The sequence below is a fragment of the Natator depressus genome, chromosome 1 (assembly GCF_965152275.1).
Source record: "Natator depressus isolate rNatDep1 chromosome 1, rNatDep2.hap1, whole genome shotgun sequence".
NCBI lineage: Eukaryota > Metazoa > Chordata > Testudines > Cheloniidae > Natator > Natator depressus.
Genome location: NC_134234.1, coordinates 47,930,926 through 47,952,695, shown reverse-complemented (window position 1 = coordinate 47,952,695; position 21,770 = coordinate 47,930,926). Strand labels below are relative to the sequence as shown.

The 21,770-nt window shown below is 42.7% G+C and overlaps 1 protein-coding gene across 4 annotated transcripts in view; it reads right to left on the bottom strand.

The window, feature by feature from the left end:
* The window catches only part of FRY (FRY microtubule binding protein), a 323,193-nt gene that overhangs the window by 163,290 nt on the left and 138,133 nt on the right, over positions 1–21,770 (bottom strand). For all 4 annotated transcript variants that reach the window (XM_074959329.1, XM_074959318.1, XM_074959340.1 and 1 more), the window contains exons 5-12: positions 21,363–21,453; positions 20,881–20,960; positions 20,687–20,767; positions 16,078–16,246; positions 13,617–13,709; positions 13,417–13,515; positions 6,914–7,015; positions 230–333 (exon numbers count right to left, since the gene is read on the bottom strand). In XM_074959329.1, the coding sequence (XP_074815430.1) occupies positions 230–333; positions 6,914–7,015; positions 13,417–13,515; positions 13,617–13,709; positions 16,078–16,246; positions 20,687–20,767; positions 20,881–20,960; positions 21,363–21,453 (819 nt within the window). The remainder of the gene's footprint in view (positions 1–229; positions 334–6,913; positions 7,016–13,416; positions 13,516–13,616; positions 13,710–16,077; positions 16,247–20,686; positions 20,768–20,880; positions 20,961–21,362; positions 21,454–21,770) is intronic.

Below are 21,770 nucleotides of genomic sequence, written 5' to 3'. Positions count from 1 at the left end.
AGTGAGTCTGTTTATATTCTGGCTCTTCCAAAAGCAAAAGCTTTTGGTATAGTAATTGAAAAAAGCAGGAGAAAAATTGTTAAATGTCACAAAAGGGAATACTTTATTGTGCACATTTGACAGAAGAATCTCTGCTAGGTCAAGGACGCTCAGTGGAGCCACTGGACTTCTACAATGGAAACATCCACAGCAAAGGGGCCTGGTTACAATCACAACTGCAAAACTTTACCTCTGGGTAGCTGTATTGCTTTCACATTTAATTCTAATCATGTAAACCCATAGTAGTCTGTAGAGAGACTCCAGTGCAACTCGAGCCATTTTGGGGTCCTTGTTCTAGAAGAAAAACACAAGCAAACAGTAGATTTCAGCCAGTTAAGTCTTAACTCTACAAATCCTTCTAATTTTTTCTAGGAGCACAACCTATAAAGGAAGTTTGGGCTGCATATCCACTCTTAGTGCATGCCAAGATTTATAGCTTTGGTACTGAGCATCATAAAAAGACGTGGAAACACACAGCTGCTTGATGCCCAAATATAGTACTGGCACACAGAAAAACATATAACATAATCATTGTACAGAATTTAATCTTAAAAGTTTTTTAAAACTTGTTTCTAAATGACCCATCTTTTAAAATACTATTAAAGATTTCAGACATCCTAAGTGTCTGTGTTAGCATAAAATAGATGAGATGTAGTGCAATTAAGAATCACTATGGAAACCAATCCTATTCAAATCTAGACAAAAATTTCATCTTCAATTAAGCTGTCAGACTTTTGATAATACAAATCGTATTCCATTTTTATGCACTGATATTAATCATACATCCAATAAATGTATTATATACTGCACACATTTAAAAATGACAACATTTAAACTTAGATAGAATAACCAGTCAGACTGGGTAACATTTGAGGCTGAGAATAACATCTGTGTTGGGTTTTTTTGGAAGTTTGAACCAGTAAAGTCTCCTGTTTCCCCTTCATCTGGTGTGGTGCTCAGTTGTTTTAGCCTTTGGGTAGCTACAGTGCTTACTTTATATTTTTTATTACAAATATTTGCATTGTAAAAATGATAGTTAAAATAAATAGTATTTTTCAATTCACCTCATACAAGTACTGTAGTGCAATCTCTATTGTGAAAGTATAACTTACAAATGTAGATTTTTTTTGTTCCATAACTGCACTCAAAAACAGAACAATGTAAAACTTTAGAGCCTACAAGTCCACTCAGTCCTACTTCTTGTTCAGCCAATCGCTAAGACAAACAAGTTTGTTTACATTTATGAGAGATACTGCTGCCTGCTTCTTATTTATAATGTCACCTGAAAATGAGAACAGGCATTCGCATGGCACTTTTGTAGCAGGCATTGCAAGGTATTTACATGCAAGATATGCTAAACATTCATATGCCCCTTCATGCTTCAGCCACCATTCCAGAGGACATGCTTCCATGCTGATGATGTTTGTAAAAAAAAATAGTGCATTAATAAAATTTGTGACTGAACTCCTTGGGGGAGAACTGTATGTCCCCTGCTCTGTTTTACCCGCATTCTGCCCATATATTTCATGTTATAGCAGTCTCGCATGATGACCCAGCACATGTTGTTTGACTTAAGAACACTGTCACTGCAGATCTGACAAAATGCAAAGAAGGCATCAATGTGAGATTTGATAAAAATAGCTACAGCACTCGACCCAAGGTTTAAGAATCTGAAGTGCCTTCCAAAATCTGAGAGGGACGAGGTGTGAAGCATGCTTTCAGAAGTCTTAAAAGAGCAACACTCCGATGCGGAAACTACAGAGTCCTCCCACACTGATAGGGCAATGCATGGAGGCATTCAGTGGCAGAGGCCAGGAAAGAATTAAGTGAGTGCGAATAGCGGAGGCAGGACGCGATGGTGAGGCTAATGGGGGAGCAAATGGAGATGATGAAGTGTCTGTTGGAGCTGCAGAAAAGCCAACAAGAGCACAGACCCCCCGCTGCATCCACTGTATAACCGCCTACCCTCCTCCCCATGTTCCATAGCCCCCTCACCCAGAGGTCCAAGAACGCGGGGGGGGGGGGGGGGAGGAGGCTCCGGGCACCCAGCCACTCCACTTCAGAGGATGGCCCAAGCAACAGAAGGCTGTCATTCAAACAGTTTGATTTTTAGTGTGGCTACAATAAGATATGTGGCCTTGTCCTTCCCTCCTCCCCAACCCCATCCGGGCTACCTTGTCCGTTATCTCTCTCTTTTTTTTAATTAATAAAGAAAGAATGCATGGTTTCAAAACAATAGTTACTTTATTTCGAAGGGGGGAGGGTGGTTGGCTTACAGAGAATTAAAATCAACAAAGGGGGCGGGTTTGCACCAAGGAGAAACACACACAACTGTCACACTGAAGCCTGGCCAGTCATGAAACTGGTTTTCAAAGCCTCTCTGATGCGCAGCACGCCTTGTTGTGCTCTTCTAATCACCCTCGTGTCTGGCTGTTCAAAATCGGATGCCAGGCGATTTGCCTCAACCTCCCACCCTGACATAAATGTCCCCCCCTTACTCTCACAGATATTATGGAGCACACAGCAAGCAGCAATAACAATGGGAATGTTGGTTGCGCTGAGGTCTGACCTAGTCAGCAAACAGCGCCAGCAAGCTTTTAATCGTCCAAAGGCACATTCTACCACCATTCTGCACTTGCTCACCCTATAGTTAAACTGCTCCTTACTACTGTCCAGGCTTCATGAGCCATGGGAGCAAGGGTAGGCTGGGGTAGGTGCGACCACGTGGTGCTGCTGGCTGGGAGAGCAACCTGAGGCAGAAGCCTCCAGCTCGCATGATATTCCAGGCAGGACTGAATCTCCATGAGATGAAACTTAAAGAAGAGAATGACCTGGAGTCTCTGGCTCCCATTCGGTGTTCTAAGAGGAGAATAGCCATGTCTGTCGAGGTGCCCCTGGTCGACCTCACCGAGGTCTGCCAGGAGCACCCAGGAGACGTACGACGGCTATCAGTCCTACTGCACCGTCAGCTGCGAAGGCAAGGAGCTGCTGCTGTGTAGCAATGTAGTACTGCATCTGCCAGCAGCACCCAGGAGACGTATGGTGACTGTGAGCTGAGCGGGCTCCAGGCTTGCCGTGTTATGGTGTCTGCACGGGTAACCCAGGAAAAAAGGCGTGAAACGATTGTCTGCCGTTGCTTTCATGGAGGAAGGGACGAAGCGGGGCCTGACGACATGTACCCAAAACCATCTGCGACAATGTTTTTGTCCATCAGGCATTGGGAGCTTAACCCAGAATTCCAGTGGGCAGTGGAGACTGCGGGAACTGTGAGATAGCTACCCACAGTGCACCACTCTGTAATCGATGCTAACCATGGTAGTGAGGACGCACTCCACCAACTTAATGCGCTTAGTGTGGACATATGCAATTGACTGTATAAAATCGGTTTCTAAAAATCGACTTCTATAAAATAGACCTAATTTCATAGTGTAGACAAGACCTAAGTCACTTTTCAGCATCTAGCATAATTTTTGCCTTGATCCAGCAAAACATTTAGGCAAATGAGTAAGCTTTATTGACCTCTGTTGTACTGCTCACCATTCTCAAAGTTAAGCAAGTAGACCCTTAATAACTGCAGTTTGTCCTACAGTTCCCCCTGTGCCAGAGGGGAGGAGGAGCAAGTAAAAGCATGCAGCTGGCTACACTGGATTTACTCTACTTCCAGATTCTGATCCATCAGGAGAATCTCTCACCTACGTCCTTACAGCAATTTACTGTTTGTTTTGTGCTACAGGGCAGTGCAGAGCTGCTGGCCATAATACGAAGTATCTCTACCCAGCACTCCCCAGATGGCTATGAGGAGACCTGTAACTGCATTAGTTGGTGCACCACATTCCAGAGGTGTCGCAATATGCCAGCTATGGAATCTGTCCAGCCCCACCCCCACTAGCAGCTCATGCTAACCAGAGAAACATATTGCTTCTTTTAGAACAGCAGCACAGGATACCTGTTGGTGCATGGTTTTGGCATGCCCTGAGAGATTCTGCCCTGCAATCACAGTGGCATGTACAGCAGGCCCACTTGACTCCCTTTTAATATGAGGGCAGAATTTGTATTACTCCGAAATTCCTCTATAATTTTGCCCTAATACATCCAAATATTTGCAGTGGTCATCTGGGATTTATTCATGGGCAGTTCCATTGCTTCGTCTCTTCTTTTCAGCTTTAACTTCATTCTACCCTAGCTAATGAGGTCATCTGGGATGCCTGAGTGTTACTTATAGTCCCTAGCTTATAACAGGTTATTCTCAGTGATGGCCTTTGACTCCGGAACTTTTATCCCTCTGGTCTGAAAGTGCCCAAGTTTCCTGACAATCACATACTGTATCTATTTCTCCCAGGGTGATGTCTTGGCCATACAGAAGTCAATGGGAGTTTGCTGAGGAGCAGATGGGATTTTATTCTGGCAGGTTGGGATAAGTCTGTAATACTGTAAAGTACATATCTATGCAAAGCAAATAATAATATCCATCATATGAGATCACAGGCGTAGTTCAGGAAGTTGCTCCAGCCAGGCCAACAGGGCTGAGCAGGGTTGAGGGGGGGGGGGGGAGCAAATTCCACACTTGCCCAGGGCTTGCAGTTTGGGGAGCAATGCCCCTTCCCCCCCCATGTCCTCCCAAACTATGCCTATGTATTAGGTTTTAAAAAGGCCCCACAAAAAAACCCACATAAAAACCTTTGTTTCTGGAATGCTTGCTAACCATCCAAAAATTGATTAGCTGAGATAAGTTTAAGGTGGTATAAAGTATAAAGTAAAGCCTACAGACAACTTTCTAAAAACCACCTTATCTTACTGTTTAGAACACAGAAATGCTTTCATTGTCCCACCTAACTCCCTCCCTCTTCTGCTGATTTATGTGCCTGAATGACATTGGTCTGAACTTTGACCAAGCAGCTTTTCAAGTTAACGTACAGTATAAGTGAGCATGAAAGGATAGCTTTGCTAATGCAGAGCTTCATGTATTAGCTTGAACAACATATTTAATTTTAACATTACTCAAGCCACAGTCACTAAATAAAGACATTTAAAACATTTACAAATATGTCAGAATGATTTAAACACACTAAACTAAATAACTACAGCCGAATTTCATAAATTCTATAAAAGCAAGTCACAAAAATTAATGGCAGTGCTGTTGAGCCACATCACTTTTTAAAAACTAAAGTTAATATACAATTGAATATAAAAATTTGTATCAAATTAACACTTAAATGACAAATTATTTTTGATTTCATTATTAACTACTGCATTTCAAAACTACCATTTGACATCAAAGCAGTACTGCAATTAGTTAAAAAAAAACAGGAAGCTCAGTCAGCAAAACAGTATGTGAAATATTAATGAAACAACAGAAACTAGATATGGAAAAGATCTATTAGGTCACTTTGCCTAACCTCCCTTGTCTAACCGAAGGACGATAGTTCCTTATTAAATATTCTCTATCACTTTGTCCAGTACAACTTTAAAATGATCCAAAGCAATAGGACTGCCACTTCCTTTTGGAAACTACCCCATAGATTACATTCCTCACTTGTTAGGAAATGTTTACAGTTACATAACATAAATGCTTGTCCCAGTTCAGCAAACTGCATCAATAGTCTCTTTTGCTGGACAAGCCATGGATTTTGGCAACCTATTGAGAGGATAGTTCAGCATACTGCAGAAACATCTTCACAATGCTTAAAAAGTCTCCAAATACGCAACATATCTCAATTTCATTGTTCAGAAGTTACCTCTACATACTATTTTGTGTACATATGGAATTATCACCCAGAAATGAAGTGTTTTAAGATCAAACATGCTACAGCACAAGTATTAAACAGCAAAGTTCATTCTCAAAAAGAGTCGGAGTGCTTATTTTAGACGCTTTAACTTTTATCTATCTGCCTAGATTCTAGTATAGCATCCACAGTCTTAATATCTGAGCATCTCACATACATGAATGAATTTGCCCTCACAAGACTTGTAAGGTAAGGTATTTACAGGCAATAGTATTGAGGCAGAGAGAGACTAAAAGCCTGATCAGAGCACTTTGAAGTCAGTGGAAAGACTCCCACTGAATGTAATAGGCTTTGGAACAAGTCCTAACTACAAGACCATCTTTCCTCTCCTTCTTTAAATCAATAAGTGATTATGTAGGTTTCACATCTCTTACATTTCCTTCACTATTCAACAAAATATCTTAATTTTACTGTACACCGAATAGCATCACAGGGTGCGCACACCAGAGAAAAAGCATCTTCTTACAAAAGCACATACCATACATTCACATCAGGTGATTTTTTTTAGTATTTCTTAGTTCCTTAAAGACTGGATGAAAATGGCTGTGGTAATAATTAGTAAACCATGTATCAGTCCTGGGGAAGAACATCAGTTGTTTAGGTGGACAGAAACAGGAGTACCACAAACATTTTAATTTAGTTTTAGTTTCTTTAATGAGACTTTCAGATTGAAAAAAGGAGAATCAGTATCATGTGACCAGCCAGCTATCCTCAGGCTAGCAGCAAGTGCTCCAGTTTAAGAATGAATGAAATAAAAGGTTCAAAAATAACATTTGGCAATTTTCTTCTTCCACTCCATTCCTGGCTAACTTTTACCAACAATTTAGTCTGTCCTCACATGCATATGCAATATTTGGGTTGTTTGGTTCAAGCCACTCTCCATTAACAAAGATATGAGAAATTCAAACTAGGCATAGGAATATTTTTTTCATTGACAAATCTGTATTGTTAAATTATAAAAGCATTGCTATGAAATAAAATTACTGATAGATTCAGCTATTATCAAAAAGCTAAATCACGTAAAACTAAAGATGACCCAGGCTACGTACAGTGAGCTAGCAAAGTATTAAATAAGAAAATAAGATACTAACTTTGAGATTGGATAGGCAGTTGTTGAGGAAAATATGCCATCTGTTTAAAAAGAATTGCTTCTGACTGACACAAAGCAGGCATGTTACCAAAGGATACAAAGCCTAAATAGAAAGAAAGATGATACAGGATTATTTGTATGTCAACAAAACATCAAACTAATTTAACACTAGAACCATTGTACATTTAGAGTCCTAGAGCCCCTGTGTTATGCTATATACACCAGCCAACATAAACACATTGTTCAATAACATAATTTAAAAGGAATGTATCTCTAAAGCTGTTATGCATTTGTATGATTTACTCTGTACAAATGTAGAATTACATCTGCACCAAAAACAGTCAAATGCCTAACTATATCACTGTTCATAAATCCTAAAAATGAGCCAAAATTTTGCAGCACCACAGGGCTAATTTCTGTGTCAGTTAACTGAAAAATGTAGTAGCTGAGGAATTGCTTTGCGTACCATACTCAGCATTAGAATCCCCATAGGCCATTGTTTGTTGTTTACAGAAGACCTAACTCCCCTCAGAATCCATGGTCATTTATTTGAAGACCTGTCAGATCCCAGGGGCACATGGTTTAAATTATGGTCAAAACATAAGCCTTCTGGAGGGTAGTTACTCAGCGTGTAAAAACAGGCAAGACAAAGGATAGAAAAATCAAACACTGTGTGCGGTGTTCTTTTCCCAAATCTGTTCTGACCAATGTTTGACATTTGCACTGCTACAGTTAAGCTAAAAGATAAGGCTAAAAGTCAGGAATAAATCTTGATTTTGACAGTGACCTTGCTGTTCCAAGCTCCTCTTCTGGGTCAGTTCTTATTTAAATGCAGCCAGGTCAGGCCTTTAAAAAACAATGACCAAAGAGGAGGCAGCTTTCTGCACCATAAACACAATTGAGTCTTAAAACTAACCCTAAAATTTCAGCCTCAGGCTTGCCCCTAAATGTAAACCTCACTGTAAAATCCAAATCCTGTTTCTCTCAACCTAGGGCACAACATTGTCTGTAGCTAGTTCAAAGGTGGGCAAACTACGGCCCGCGGGACCGTTCTGCCCGGCCCCTGAGGTCCTGGCTCAGGGAAGCTACCCCTGTCCCCTCCCCCGCTGTCCTCCTCCCCCGCAGCCTCTGCTCACTGCGCCGCCGGCACAACGCTCTAGGCAGTGGGGCTGCGAGCACCTGGGGCAGCGCAGCTGCAGAGCCGTGGCCTGACCCAGTGCTCTGTGCTGTACGGTGGCATGGCTGGCTCCAGCCGGGTGGCACAGCTCCCTGTCCTGGTGCTCTGGGCAGCGCGGCTGTAGCGCCACCAGCCACCGGTGCTCCAGGCAGTGCGGTAAGGGAGCAGGGAGTGGGGGGGGGAGGGAGTTGTATAGAGGGCAGGGGAGTTTGGGGGTGGCTGGGGCCTGGGGTGTGGATAGGGGTCAGGGCAGTCAGAGGGCGGGGAACAGGGGGGTTGAATGGGGGCAGGGGTTCCGGGTGCGGTCAGGGAGAAGGGGTGGTTGGATGGGGCAGGGGTCCCGGGAGGGGTGGCAGTCAGGAAGGAGAGGGGGGTTGGATGGGGTGGTGGGGGGCAGTCGGGGCGGGGGTTCCAGGGGTGGTCAGGGAGCAGGGAGATGGGGTAATTGGATAGGGCAGTGGTTCGCGGGGGGCAGTCAGGAACGAGAGGAGGGGTTGGATGGGGCGGTGGGGGGCAGTCAGGGGCGGGGGTTCTGGGGGTGGTCAGGGAGCAGGGAGAAGGGGTGGTTGGATGGGGCAGGGGTCCTGGGAGGGCAGTCAGGAAGGAGGGGGGGTTAGATGGGGTGACGGGGGGCAGTTAGGGGCAGGGGTCCCGGGGGACTGTCAGGGAACGGGGGGTTGGATGGGGCAGGAGTCCCAGGGGGGCCATCAGGGGGCAAGAAGCAGTGGGGGTCAGATAGGGGGCGGGGCCTGGGCCGTGCCTGGCTGTTTGCGGAGGCACAGCCTCCCCTAACCGACCCTCCATACAATTTCTGAAACCCGATGTGGCCCTCAGGCCAAAAAGTTTGCCTGCCCCTGAGCTAGTTTAACTCCAAGTTCACTGACACATAAGACCAAATACATATAACTTTTTAGCGTTCTACATCAAAACACACAGAAATGTAGTACCCAGAGGAGAATTAAAGCTTCCTCACAAAAGGCTTCCTCACCAGACTGATAAACATCATGTATGTGGCAGATGAACAGCCCCTACAGGCAGAGCCGTCCCTTGGGTACAGCGAATTGGGCCACCGCCCCAGGCCCTGTGCTCTGGGGGCCCCTGCGCTTCAATAAAATCATGAGGAGGCAAGTAGGGAGATGAGGTGGGAGGGCTGAGGAGGCAAACGGGGAGGCAAGTGGCTAGCAGCAGGCGGGCAGGCGGGTGGGGGTTGTGAGGAGGAGCCCCCACCAAAACCTCCCCCTCCGCCCAGCGCCTCCTGCCTGCTGGCGAGCCCCGCCAATCAGCACCTCCCCTCCCTCACAGTGCCTACCACCTGCCACGGATCAGATGTTTCGTGGCATCAGGAGGTGCTGGGGGAGAGGGGAGCGAGGGCGCAGTGTTCTCATAGGAGGCAGTGGAACTGGGCAGAGAAGAGGCAGGGAGGGGGTGGAGCAGGTGTGGGAAGAAGCAGGGTGGGGGTGGGGCCTGGGGGAGCACCCCCAGCAGATTAGAAACTTGGCGCCTATGTCCCGGGCCCCGCACCCCCGCCTAGGGAGGGCCCTGCCTACAGGACAATATAGGTTACATGCATATTGACTGAACAATGACTAATAATCCCCAAAACATAATTCTCATAGCAAAAGCTCATCCCCTAAAATTTAAAGTAGCTTGTATTCTTGTTTAAAGAAGGCCAATAGCCCTTCCCTTGGAAATATCTGCAGCTACTGCTTTCACTGCTAGCTGCTTACCATTCTTTTCTTCTTTGCAATGTTTGCTTTTCTAATAGATCATCCCTGGAGCAATGTTCCCTCTAATTTTTGACAGGCTGTGTGCGCAAAAAAATTCTTCTGTGCAAATTGTTGTGCTTCTGTGCAAAATTTTGTGAGCACAGTGTTTCGTCATGTGCGCGGGGTTTAGGATCTGTGTGCGTGCGCCCACAGCCACAACTTAGAGGGAACAGTGCCCAGGAGTCTATTCTATTTCATTACTTTTCATTATGTGGTATCTGTATGTAAGCAATCACACAGAAAGGCCCCAACTCTATCCCTTACTCAAATTGAGTAGCATTTACTCTAGTGAGTAGCTCCATTATCTGCAATGAGGTTATTTGTTTAGGAAAGTTCTACTCAGCATAAGGATTGGAGGGAGGCAGTGATCATGAGATGGTCGAGTTCAGGATCCTGACACAAGGAAGAAAGGAGAGCAGCAGAATACGGACCCTGGACTTCAGAAAAGCAGACTTTGACTCCCTCAGGGAACTGATGGGTAGGATCCCCTGGGAGAATAATATGAGGGTGAAAGGAGTCCAGGAGAGCTGGCTGTATTTTAAAGAATCCTTATTGAGGTTACAGGGACAAACCATCCCGATGTGTAGAAAGAATAGTAAATATGGCAGGCTTAACAGTGAAATCCTTGCTGATCTTAAACACAAAAAAGAAGCTTACAAGAAGTGGAAGATTGGACAAATGACCAGGGAGGAGTATAAAAATATTGGTCACGCATGCAGAAGTGAAATCAGGAAGGCCAAATCACACTTGGAGTTGCAGCTAGCAAGAGATGTTAAGAGAAACAAGAAGGGTTTCTTCAGGTATGTTAGCAACAAGAAGAAAGTCAAGGAAAGTGTGGGCCCCTTACTGAATGAGGGAGGCAACCTAGTGACAGAGGATGTGGAAAAAGCTAATGTACTCAATGATTTTTTTTGCCTCTGTCTTCACGAACAAGGTCAGCTCCCAGACTACTGCACTGGGCAGCACAGCATGGGGAGGAGGTGACCAGCCCTCTGTGGAGAAAGAAGTGGTTCAGGACTATTTAGAAAAGCTGGATGAGCACAAGTCCATGGGGCCGGATGCGCTGCATCCGAGAGTGCTGAAGGAGTTGGCGGATGTGATTGCAGAGCCATTGGCTATTATCTTTGAAAACTCATGGCGATCGGGGGAGCTCTCGGACGACTGGAAAAAGGCTAATGTAGTGTCCATCTTTAAAAAAGGGAAGGAGGATCCGGGGAACTACAGGCCAGTCAGCCTCACCTCAGTCCCTGGAAAAATCATGGAGCAGGTCCTCAAGGAATCAATTCTGAAGCACTTAGAGGAGAGGAAAGTGATCAGGAACAGTCAGCATGGATTCACCAAGGGTAAGTCATGCCTGACTAATCTAATTGCCTTCTATGACGAGATAACTGGCTCTGTGGATGAGGGGAAAGCAGTGGACGTGTTATTCCTTGACTTTAGCAAAGCTTTTGATACAGTCTCCCACAGTATTCTTGCCAGCAAGTTAAAGAAGTATGGACTGGATGCATGGACTATAAGGTGGATAGAAAGCTGGCTAGATCGTCGGGCTCAATGGGTAGTGATCAATGGCTCCGTGTCTAGGTGGCAGCCGGTATCAAGCGGAGTGCCCCAAAGGTCAGTCCTGGGGCCAGTTTTGTTCAATATATTCATTAACGATCTGGAGGATGGTGTGGATTGCACCCTCAGCAAGTTTGCAGATGACACTAAACTGGGAGGAGTGGTAGATACACTAGAGGGTAGGAATAGGATACAGAGGGACCTAGACACATTAGAGGATTGGGCCAAGAGAAATCTGATGAGGTTCAACAAGGACAAGTGCAGAGTCCTGCACTTAGGAAGGAAGAATCCCATGCACCGCTACAGACTAGGGACCGAATGGCTCGGCAGCAGTTCTGCAGAAAAGGACCTAGGGGTTACAGTGGACGAGAAGCTGGATATGAGTCAACAGTGTGCCCTTGTTGCCAAGAAGGCCAATGGCATTTTGGGATGTATAAGTAGGGGCATTGCCAGCAGATTGAGGGACGTGATCGTTCCCCTCTATTCGACATTGGTGAGGCCTCATCTGGAGTACTGTGTCCAGTTTTGGGCCCCACACTACAAGAAGGATGTGGAAAAATTGGAAAGCGTCCAGCGGAGGGCAACAAAAATGATTAGGGGACTGGAACACATGACTTATGAGGAGAGGCTGAGGGAACTGGGATTGTTTAGTCTGCAGAAGAGAAGAATGAGGTGGGATTTGATAGCTGCTTTCAACCACCTGAAAGGGGGTTCCAAAGAGGATGGCTCTAGACTGTTCTCAGTGGTAGCAGATGACAGAACAAGGAGTAATGGTCTCAAGTTGCAGTGGGGGAGGTTTAGATTGGATATTAGGAAAAACTTTTTCACTAGGTTGGTGATGAAGCATTGGAATGAGTTACCTAGGGAGGTGGTGGAATCTCCTTCCTTTGAGGTTTTTAAGGTCAGGCTTGACAAAGCCCTGGCTGGGATGATTTAGTTGTGGATTGGTCCTGCTTTGAGCAGGGGGTTGGATTAGATGACCTCCTGAAGTCCCTTCCAACCGTGATATTCTATGATTCTATGATTGAAGAATTGGATCCTTAGTTTGCTGTAGTTTCAACGAAGTGTTATCAGTGTGTCTGCATCCGCCAACAGGGTTGGCTACATATGTGCCTAAAGGGAGAAATCCTGGCTCCATTGTAGCCAATGGCAAAACTACCACTGACTTCAATGGAGGCAGAATTTCACCCAGAAAGAAGTATTTTGACTCCCTTCTGGAACTGGCTGGAGTAATGACAACAGTAGTCACAAGTGTGCCTGTACGAGTCCATCAATGAAATCTGATAGCATCACTTCCCAACCCTCAGAGAGATAGTGGGGGATAGGGAGGTCCTTTTGAATTTTACATAAAATAAGAAAGGACCAATGAAAATAACTTTCTTTTCTTAAAAGCCCAAAGACTTCAAAATGGATTAATAGACGCCTCAGTGCTGAGGTGCACTGACCCAGTTGGAAAGATAGAATGCTTAAGGCAGCCAGTGTCAACCTGACTCAGTGCTCCATTTAATCCACTTCAGCTATCGCTCCCAACAATACACATTTATGCCACTGTAAATCTCTCAAGAAAATATGACATAGAGAGCTTCTTAGCTGACATGCTGTGTAAAAAGGCACTGCCATTTTAAAAGGCTGTCATATATTGGTTTGTTCCAGCAAAACATTACTTAACCACTTTGAAAGAGCTGTTCCCACTTGTCCCGTTAGTTCTCACTTGACAGGCAATGCACTGTCTGTTAAGTTTTTCCTCTAATGCTAATGGTGCTAATGGTCAGACACAACAGGTGTTGACCATTTTATAATAATAATTTGCAGGATCTGAAAACACCTAGAGGATTCAGACTAAAATAGATTGGATATAGCATATACTTTTGAAATAGCAATTAATTGTACGTTGAGCCAGATGCAGATGAATGGTTTTGCAACAATTCTGCAAGCCCTTTGAGAATCTTGCCTAGAGAGACTTCTGACAAAGAATTTTAGCTTCAGCTTCTCAGGATTACTTACCAGTGAGTGCTTCTTTCGAGAAGAAAGCTCGAGTGTTGTGTCATACAGGCTTTCAACAAAGTTCCTCAGACAGGGGACATTCACTTCATTTTTAACAGCCTGAAAAGAGATTTCATGTTAACACTGTTTTTCGTACGTTGATTTTCGAATCTAACATGAAAAAAGTCATGCAAATAAATAAACAAATAAATAAAACTCACAGCAGCTACAGGGACAAGAATTTCAACGAACAGTCCTGCTAATGCATGCTTGATATCTTTGTCCTTCACTTCAAGGAAATAATGTGCACATTCCTGGCAGACAATTAAAGAGAAGAAAAAAAATTACACATCAGGTGGAATAAAGACATCTCAGTGTTTGCTAAAAGCACGTGATAGCTTTTGTTTCTTATACTGCAAAGAACATTTTATACGTCCATTAAGGTTTAGGTTCCGCATTCACAATCTGCCCTGAGCATGAGGCAGTGCACAGCCCCAGGAACAGATCAGGCGGGAATTGTGGCTCTGTCCATGACTCTCCATTTGCTTTAGCTTGTGCAGGCTAGTTAACTGGGGGGCCAAATGCAAGGCTTCCCACAATCCCCATCCCTGCCTAGCCATCTGTGTGGGAGCAGTAGTAACAGCCCTGCATTCGGATCCATCTGGCACATAGCCACAGAGGGGAATATGGAATCACCTTTTGCCTCTTTACTCCACCAAGTGTGCGCATGGACCAAGGGACAATCCTGCCCTAAATATTTTGGGTTAGATTATGTTTCAAGGACACACCTACAGTAATTCTGAGGGCATGAATTGTGGTTCAGAATGGAGCAATTCACTGTGGAGGGTGGTAATTTATAACGGGGCTATACCTGCAATAAATTACTACTCCCATCCCCAAAGCTGTATTGGCAGTGAGTAGAGGGGAAGGAGCCAAGGATGTGCCCATTCCACACTCCTCTCTCCTCAACTGCTCTGGAAATGGAGTAAACAGGCACCTAGCTCCAGTTACTCCTGCATATCTTGGCCCAAGGCCTAGACAGATACTCCTCCTCCTCCCTGGCTCTAGAGACCATACAGGTCCCTAGCCACCCTCATGATTTGCCTCCATCCCTTCCTGTGAAGATCATTTTTTCCCTATTGATGATAATTCACATTAAGAGCTCTCAGGTCTTGATCAACATTATCCCTCCATCTTCTTCAATGGTTCGACACCACATGGATGTCCCTCCAAGAACAGTTTAGCTGGTCTGTCTTCTGTCCTAAATACATGCCCTGCCCACTGGAGTTGTTGAGATTTCACTATATTTACTATAGTTTTGGTTCTTCATAGACTTCCAACAGTTCCCTATTAGAATCTGTTCTATACATCATTCTCCCTTACTACCCCCAAAACTCATATCAAGACTTTATTTTTGAAGGTAGTTAGCTGCCTTTCTTCCTTTTTAGCAAGAAGCCAGGTCTCTCATCCATATAGAATATAGGCTTTATAAGGGTTTTCCTTCTATCTTCTACAATAGCCAGGTCATCAGCACATCCAATGAGTTGGTGAAGGCCCTTTATAAAATCACCCCATCCTGAGAATTCTGCAATTATCAGACCACTTTTTCCATAGCCACATAAAAGTGTATCGGGGACAGTGCATCTCCCTGCCTTAGTTAGCACACAGCCTATATAGTATACAAGGACGGTTCTTACTATCTTTTCCTCCCTTGCATGGGCGTGTAAACCAATTTACAATATAGCCCATAGTTTATAATTATTATACTGTAAATATATGTGTAAAGTGCAAGCTGTATTATAAAACACATCAAGTATGTCTGATTTTAATACATACTTTTAGCACCTATTATAATACATTTATATTCTGTGTGTGATGGTGAGTTTGGCACACACATAGTATGGTGATGACTATAGTTCAAAAATCTAGATAGATTCGAGTCCTGCTTCCATTAAATGGGAATTTTGCCATTGCCTTCAAAGGAAGCAAGAATGGGCCCCAATAGCACTGTACTATCAGAAAACACTACCATTTATTCATATCACCAATGTACATTTCACACACACAAAATCGTGCAACATGACACCTCCGTATAACTTATATGACAATATGTAGGCATCCATGAATATGGCTGCACACATGGAAACATAACCAATATGGACTTTGGGTGTGCTGCTCCAAAGAGAAGAGGAAAAAGAGATTATTTCTATGTTGCTAAATATGATATAAAGCATTTTGCCAAAATAATACTTATGCAGTTGCTATTTAGGTTTTATAGAAAATAAAAAATATATTTGTATTAATATTTCAAATACTTACTTTAGGACACCTAACATGACCATAGGGTATATTGATTTTTATCTATGAGAAATCTTCACTCAGCTAGTCTCCATACACAGGCCAGTAAAAAAGCATGTATTTTTAATAGGATTTTAACAAAAATGAATGGCGACTGCCAATGTGTCCATCTGTCACAAAAAATGCCCACAGGGAAAAAGAATAAAGATACCCACATGTAAGCTAATCTTTTAGGAATCGTGTCCTTTGCGCATTAAGGACCAACAAATGAGCATTTTTTTTCATATTCTAATATGATTTCCCCCGCCTTTTACAGCATGATATAATTTGGCAAGTTAAACTGTTTAAGACAGGCCAAGTGGGGTCTACATCAAAGAATGTTACCTGCATAAACTGAAGAGAGGCTTCAAAGTCCTCCACGGGATACATCTTAATGCGAAAGAATTTCATCCCCATTATTAGACTGATAATGCTTTGAACCACGTATGGGCTTTGCTCTTTATGCCGCAGCTCTTTTAATTCTGCCATGAATTTCTTCTTCACAGCAGGAAATCTATGAAATCACACTGGTTAGTTACAAAACAATAGACTGGTAGTAAGATTTGACATGTATTGTAAGGTACCTAGAAGAGAAACAATAAAAGAGATATATTATATATATATAATATTATATAATATTAATTATATATATAAAAACAGCCAAAGCTTATGCTCAAATACATTTGTTAGCCTCTAAGGTGCCACAAGTACTCCTTTTCTTTTTTCAACTTTACAGTGTACTGTGCCCAAGGACATTTCAATCATTCATTGTCATCCAAAGGCATGGAACAGAAATCTGCTATGATAAAGGTTACAATTTTTAATTCCATGTTGGTAGCTCATCCACTCTAACTTTTGTGACAAAGTTCCTGCTCTACCTTGGTGGGTCTTGCACTTGTTGGTGGATTTGCTCGCCTTGGAGCTTCACGGCAGCCCTCAGCTTGGCCGTTTTTCTGAACCCACAGTCTAGGTCGACTCCTCCTGTGACTGACCAGGAGTTGGGAGGATTCGGGGGGAACCCAGGCCCGCCCTCTACTCTGGGTTCCAGCCCAGGGTCCTGTGGAATGCAGCTGTCTAGAGTGCCTCCTGGAACAGCTGTGTGACAAATACAACTTCCTGGGCTACTTCCCCATGGCCTCCTCCCAACACCTTCTTTATCCTCACCATAGGACCTTCCTCCTGGTGTCTGATAATGCTTGTACACCTCAGTCCTCCAACTGTCCACGTTCTCACTCTCAGCTCCTAGTGCCTCTTGCTCCCAGCTCCTCACACGCACACCACAAACTGAAGTGAGCTCCTTTTTAAAACCCAGGTACCCTGATTAGCCTGCCTTAATTAATTCTAGCAGCTTCTTGATTGGCTGCAGGTGTTCTAATAAGCCTGTCTTAATTGTCTCCAGAAGGTTCCTGATTGTTCTGGAGCCTTCCCTGTTACCTTACCCAGGGAAAAGGGACCTACTTAACCTGGGGCTAATATATCTGCCTTCTATTACTCTCCTATAGCCATCTGGCCTGACCCTGTCACACTTTCTATTTGAGATTAAACCTAGAATGATTTCGCAATAGTAAACAAGAGATATATGATATAGTAATTCCCTCAAATCTGTTGTTCAGACATAACACTTTTTCATCTATTTTCAATTTGCCACCGCCGAATAAACATTTAAAAAAATTGAATATCGATAATAATGTAGGTAGAATCTTTAAAACAATTACTTAAAACACATTAACGCCACCAATGTTAATGCAGCTAAAATGGTAAAAACCAGGCTGAAAATACACTCCTTAATATAGGCCCTGACCTGCAAACATTGGATAATGTGAGTACTCATATGAGTAGTTTAGTCATAAGAGTAGTTGTATGAGCAGTCTCAAAGAAGTCAATGGGACTATCAATATGTGTACAATCAAATATATGTGCGGGTATTTTCAGGATCAGGCCTATAGTAATGAGATTAATTAAAATGTTATGGAAACTCAGATCACAAACCCTATAAATGAGAAAATGATTCTGCAACTTTTTTGTGTTGGTGAACTTTTATGAATGTGGAGATGCCAACTGATTTCCATAGGACTCCATGCAAGTGCAGCAGTATGCCCGGGCACAAGAAGCTGCAAGATCGAGGCCTTATTGTGTTTCCACAAAAACTCCTCTTATTTAAACATGATCACTTGGTACAGTTCAATGACTTATCCACCAATGATACCAAATTACTACATATGTACTCTCATGTCATCTGTTTTCCTTGTAATTCAGTAATCATTCAGGAATCCTGGCTCAATAACTAACAGATGAAATGTAAAGTTCCCGATGGATGTCTTACTGGTGAATAGAGATGGGTGAGAATTGCAAAAATATTTCTATTAATATTATATTAAATTATTAAACAAATGTACTTTGTAGTGCCCATGCCCCTTTTCTGTTTGCTTTCTTTAAATATTCATGCAATCAAGTTTTACTAGTATGGATGCTTACCAATAGCAAATTTTAAGCTCGTGGGCTTGAATATTTGTAGAAAGTGGGCTTCAGAATTTATTTTCTCTGAGCATTCACACCAGGAAATCAGTGATAAGAAACAATACCATGAGACTTATGCAACCTAGCATAAGCAAGCAATACAGTTTTAATTTTGGATTTTGTTACTTCATGTAGCAGGCCATTGAGTATATGAAACTTCTAAAAAAATCCATTGAATAATTTTGAAAAACTTAAAAAAATCTTGATCTGTTCACAATTACCCATGAATAAAATAAGAGGTAAAAATGTAATTAAAAAAAGCAGGATAGGTGCTTCTTTTTGATTATTGTGCTAGTAACAGCTTATGGCTCTGTTTACTATTAAACAGAATTCAGGACTGGAACCTTAAATTAAAAACTGTGGAGAGGAAAACTCAGGGAGGAAAACAGGTGAAAGAGACAGAGGTGGGGAAGAGACTAAACACAGAAATTAGATAGGGGAAAGAATAAGGAGGCACAGGGGAAAGAAACCGACTTCTTCGAGGAGACTGGTATACAGCAGTCCTGTGTATCTTTTTAAAACAAAACTATGTAACCTTCTATGTGTAACCCCTTTGGGGTTTAGAGAACATGGCCCCTTTAAATCTTTTTCCTAAGGAGGGAGGGGGAGCAGTGAGAGAAAGGAGGGGAAACTCCAGGGTGTGGCTCTGGAGCTCCAGAGAGAGAGGGCGAAGGGCTGCAGCCTGTAGGCCCTCAAAAAGTGAAGCAGCAGAGAACCTGCCTGAAGCCTGGGAAGGACAGAGCTGCTGACTGGGGACACCCCAGGACAGGAGCCAGGAGCAGCACTGTGCCAGGGAGGTATCGCCCGAGAAGGACAGGCTGGAGCTGGACCCAGTATCTCTGGTGCCCAGAGCTGCATGGGGCTGTGAGTACTAGGGCTTGTGACTCTGCACTGGGAATAAGGAGGGAGGCTACTAGCTAGTTAAGTGGGGACGTGGTCGCTCTGTGTGGCTTTGCAGAGAGCGGCAGAAGAGGGCACCGGAAGGGTTTGTTGGGGAAAGTTCACTGGCGCCGAAGACAACCAGGAGCACCCAAGACTCACCACTGGACTGGAACTTTGCTCAGGACTCCTGAACTCTGTGTGCAGGCACATTGCTCGGTGTCTGCCCTTTCCGACTGTGCTACCACTGGGCTGGTGGGGCCTTGGTTTGGATGCAACCCTGTTTTACCGCTCCCCCTATATTTCCCCTTGTTGTTTTTCTCTTCTCATCCCTCTGGAAATAAATATTTCCCTTTCTTATATTCATTGTACTTTTGCTGTGGGTGGGTGTGTTCACTCTGGGGGGTTTGGAACAGGTGCCCCTGGGGTGGAAGGCATTTTTCCTGCTGCATTCCTGCGCGTGCTTTCCGTTGCTCAGAGCTGCCTGCAGAGAAAACTTCATCTTGGCCACAAGGGCGCTAAAGTGACATATACATCGCTATTACTGTGTTCAGCAATCACATGAGCTTACTTTCTTTAACCTCCCACACAATGTCTCTGTGAGTTATCATTTCTTTCTGTTGTTTTTGTCATGACTTAAAGCCCAGTCCTGCAAACACTAAGTGTGGGGCCTGCTTCCACAAACAGTCCCCTGACTCTAATATAATTAATAACAATGTATATTAACAAAGAACAATATAAAAAAATGGACAGAAACAAAAGATAAATAAAAGAACTAGCGATATAAAAAAAGAATATGTTAAAAAAGGGAATGGAAAAAGAGAAAAAAACACTTGCAACTTTAAGGTTATTAAACTAACCAATATTTTGCTTCATTCATGTTCATTTCAACCTAAAAATAACTTTGACCATTTTTTGACAAAATAGCAGCAGGTCCCAAAATTATCTTTATGACGTTAGTATAATCTCCAAAAAATGCACCACTTAAATTTAGTTCTAAACTGCAATAATTGTGAACATTTAAAAAATGTTTCCATGACTGGGTATGGGTCATTTTTAGCTTTGCCAAGTTAGGGAAAGAATGGCACATAGTAGAAAGACTCATTCAAATTAGGTCTCTCCATCCCTTTAGGCTGTGAACATTTAAAAGTGAACATTTAAAACATTTTAAAAAATGTTTCCGTGACTGGGTATGGGTCATTTTTAGCTTTGCCAAGTTAGGGAAAGAATGGCACATAGTAGAAAGATTCATTCAAATTAGGTCTCTCCATTCCTTTAGGCTTTCCACAGATAGCATCTGTGATGAAAACTAAAGCTGTTGTAGTCTGGTTGAATGTAGCTAGAATTGCTTGACTGGATGCAGAAGCCCAGTCTGCACCTTCTGTGATTCCATAGGCTCCCGTGCGATGAAACATTTTGGAGAACAGAGTGCTCAGGTGAAATGATTTACAGTTTCTTTAAACTATAAAATAAAGAATATCAAAATATCCATGTTTCCAGAATGATAAAATTAAAATCTCTCAGATTTCCAGTAGGCAGTGTATTTAAGTATACTTACTTAGCTTGCGCTAGCACACCTATTACTTCTGCATACAGGTCTGCAACAATGTGCATATTTCCAGTGTTAGGACCAAGGTACCTAGCAAGAAATAATCAGATGGTTGAGAAAGCACACTGCTTTAACTAGTACAATTTTATTAAACAATTCAGCAAGCAATTCTTTTTGTGTTTTTTTGTGGGAAAGAGCCTTACCCTTCTTTATATTTAAAGTGCTTGAAAGCCAAGTTAATAACATCATGTACCAAACTGTCTATGACAGGATGAAGTGGAATCTGAAAGTACAAATAAAACATAACTGGCATGTGAATATTAAAGTTTATGCTTCATACTTCAGTGCCAATATTATTTTTGTATATTGTCCCTGAATAAATATTATACGAGCTGAAAAAGGGCTAAAAATATAAAGACAGCTTAGTACTGAAAAGAAATATTTCATCTCTGAAAAATATGGCAAAATGAAGTCTATATTAATACTAAGTTCAATAAGATGTTTCCCATATGTGGGAAGAGAGGACAGAATAAACAAACAGTTGGTTTAGAAACCATTTTTGTGTTAGACTATTTATGTTATAAATATAAATTAATAATAATTTGAAAATTAGCCTGAGAGATGAAATACTGTACTTCACAATCATTTACTTCTTAAAGAATCATTTATTTTAAGGATCCCATACCTGTTTCAAAACTTCTATTAATACTAAAGAAAAAATAAAATCAATGGCTAAATCTCTTCTTTCCATTAGATAGTCTCGCTGCTGTTCATCACTGCAAAATCAAAACAAGAAATAAAACAGTAGTGAGACATGTGTCTTATTTTATACAATAGGTCTGCATAAATTATAAGTATTCAAATAATCATAAATTGGGTTTTAGTTCCAGTTTTTCAAACGGTAATCCTGAATTAAAAAATGAAAGGCCGTACAATGACAGTCTCTTAAAATCTAGGATAAATAGAACAAGTACAGACCTGTCACATTCATCTATTTTCAGAAGTCGACATGCCCTCCCTTCACTTCCTCCCTCTCTGTTTCCAGCTCCAGAGACCCATGTTAGCTCCTTCTCCCTCAACACTCAGGTACTCC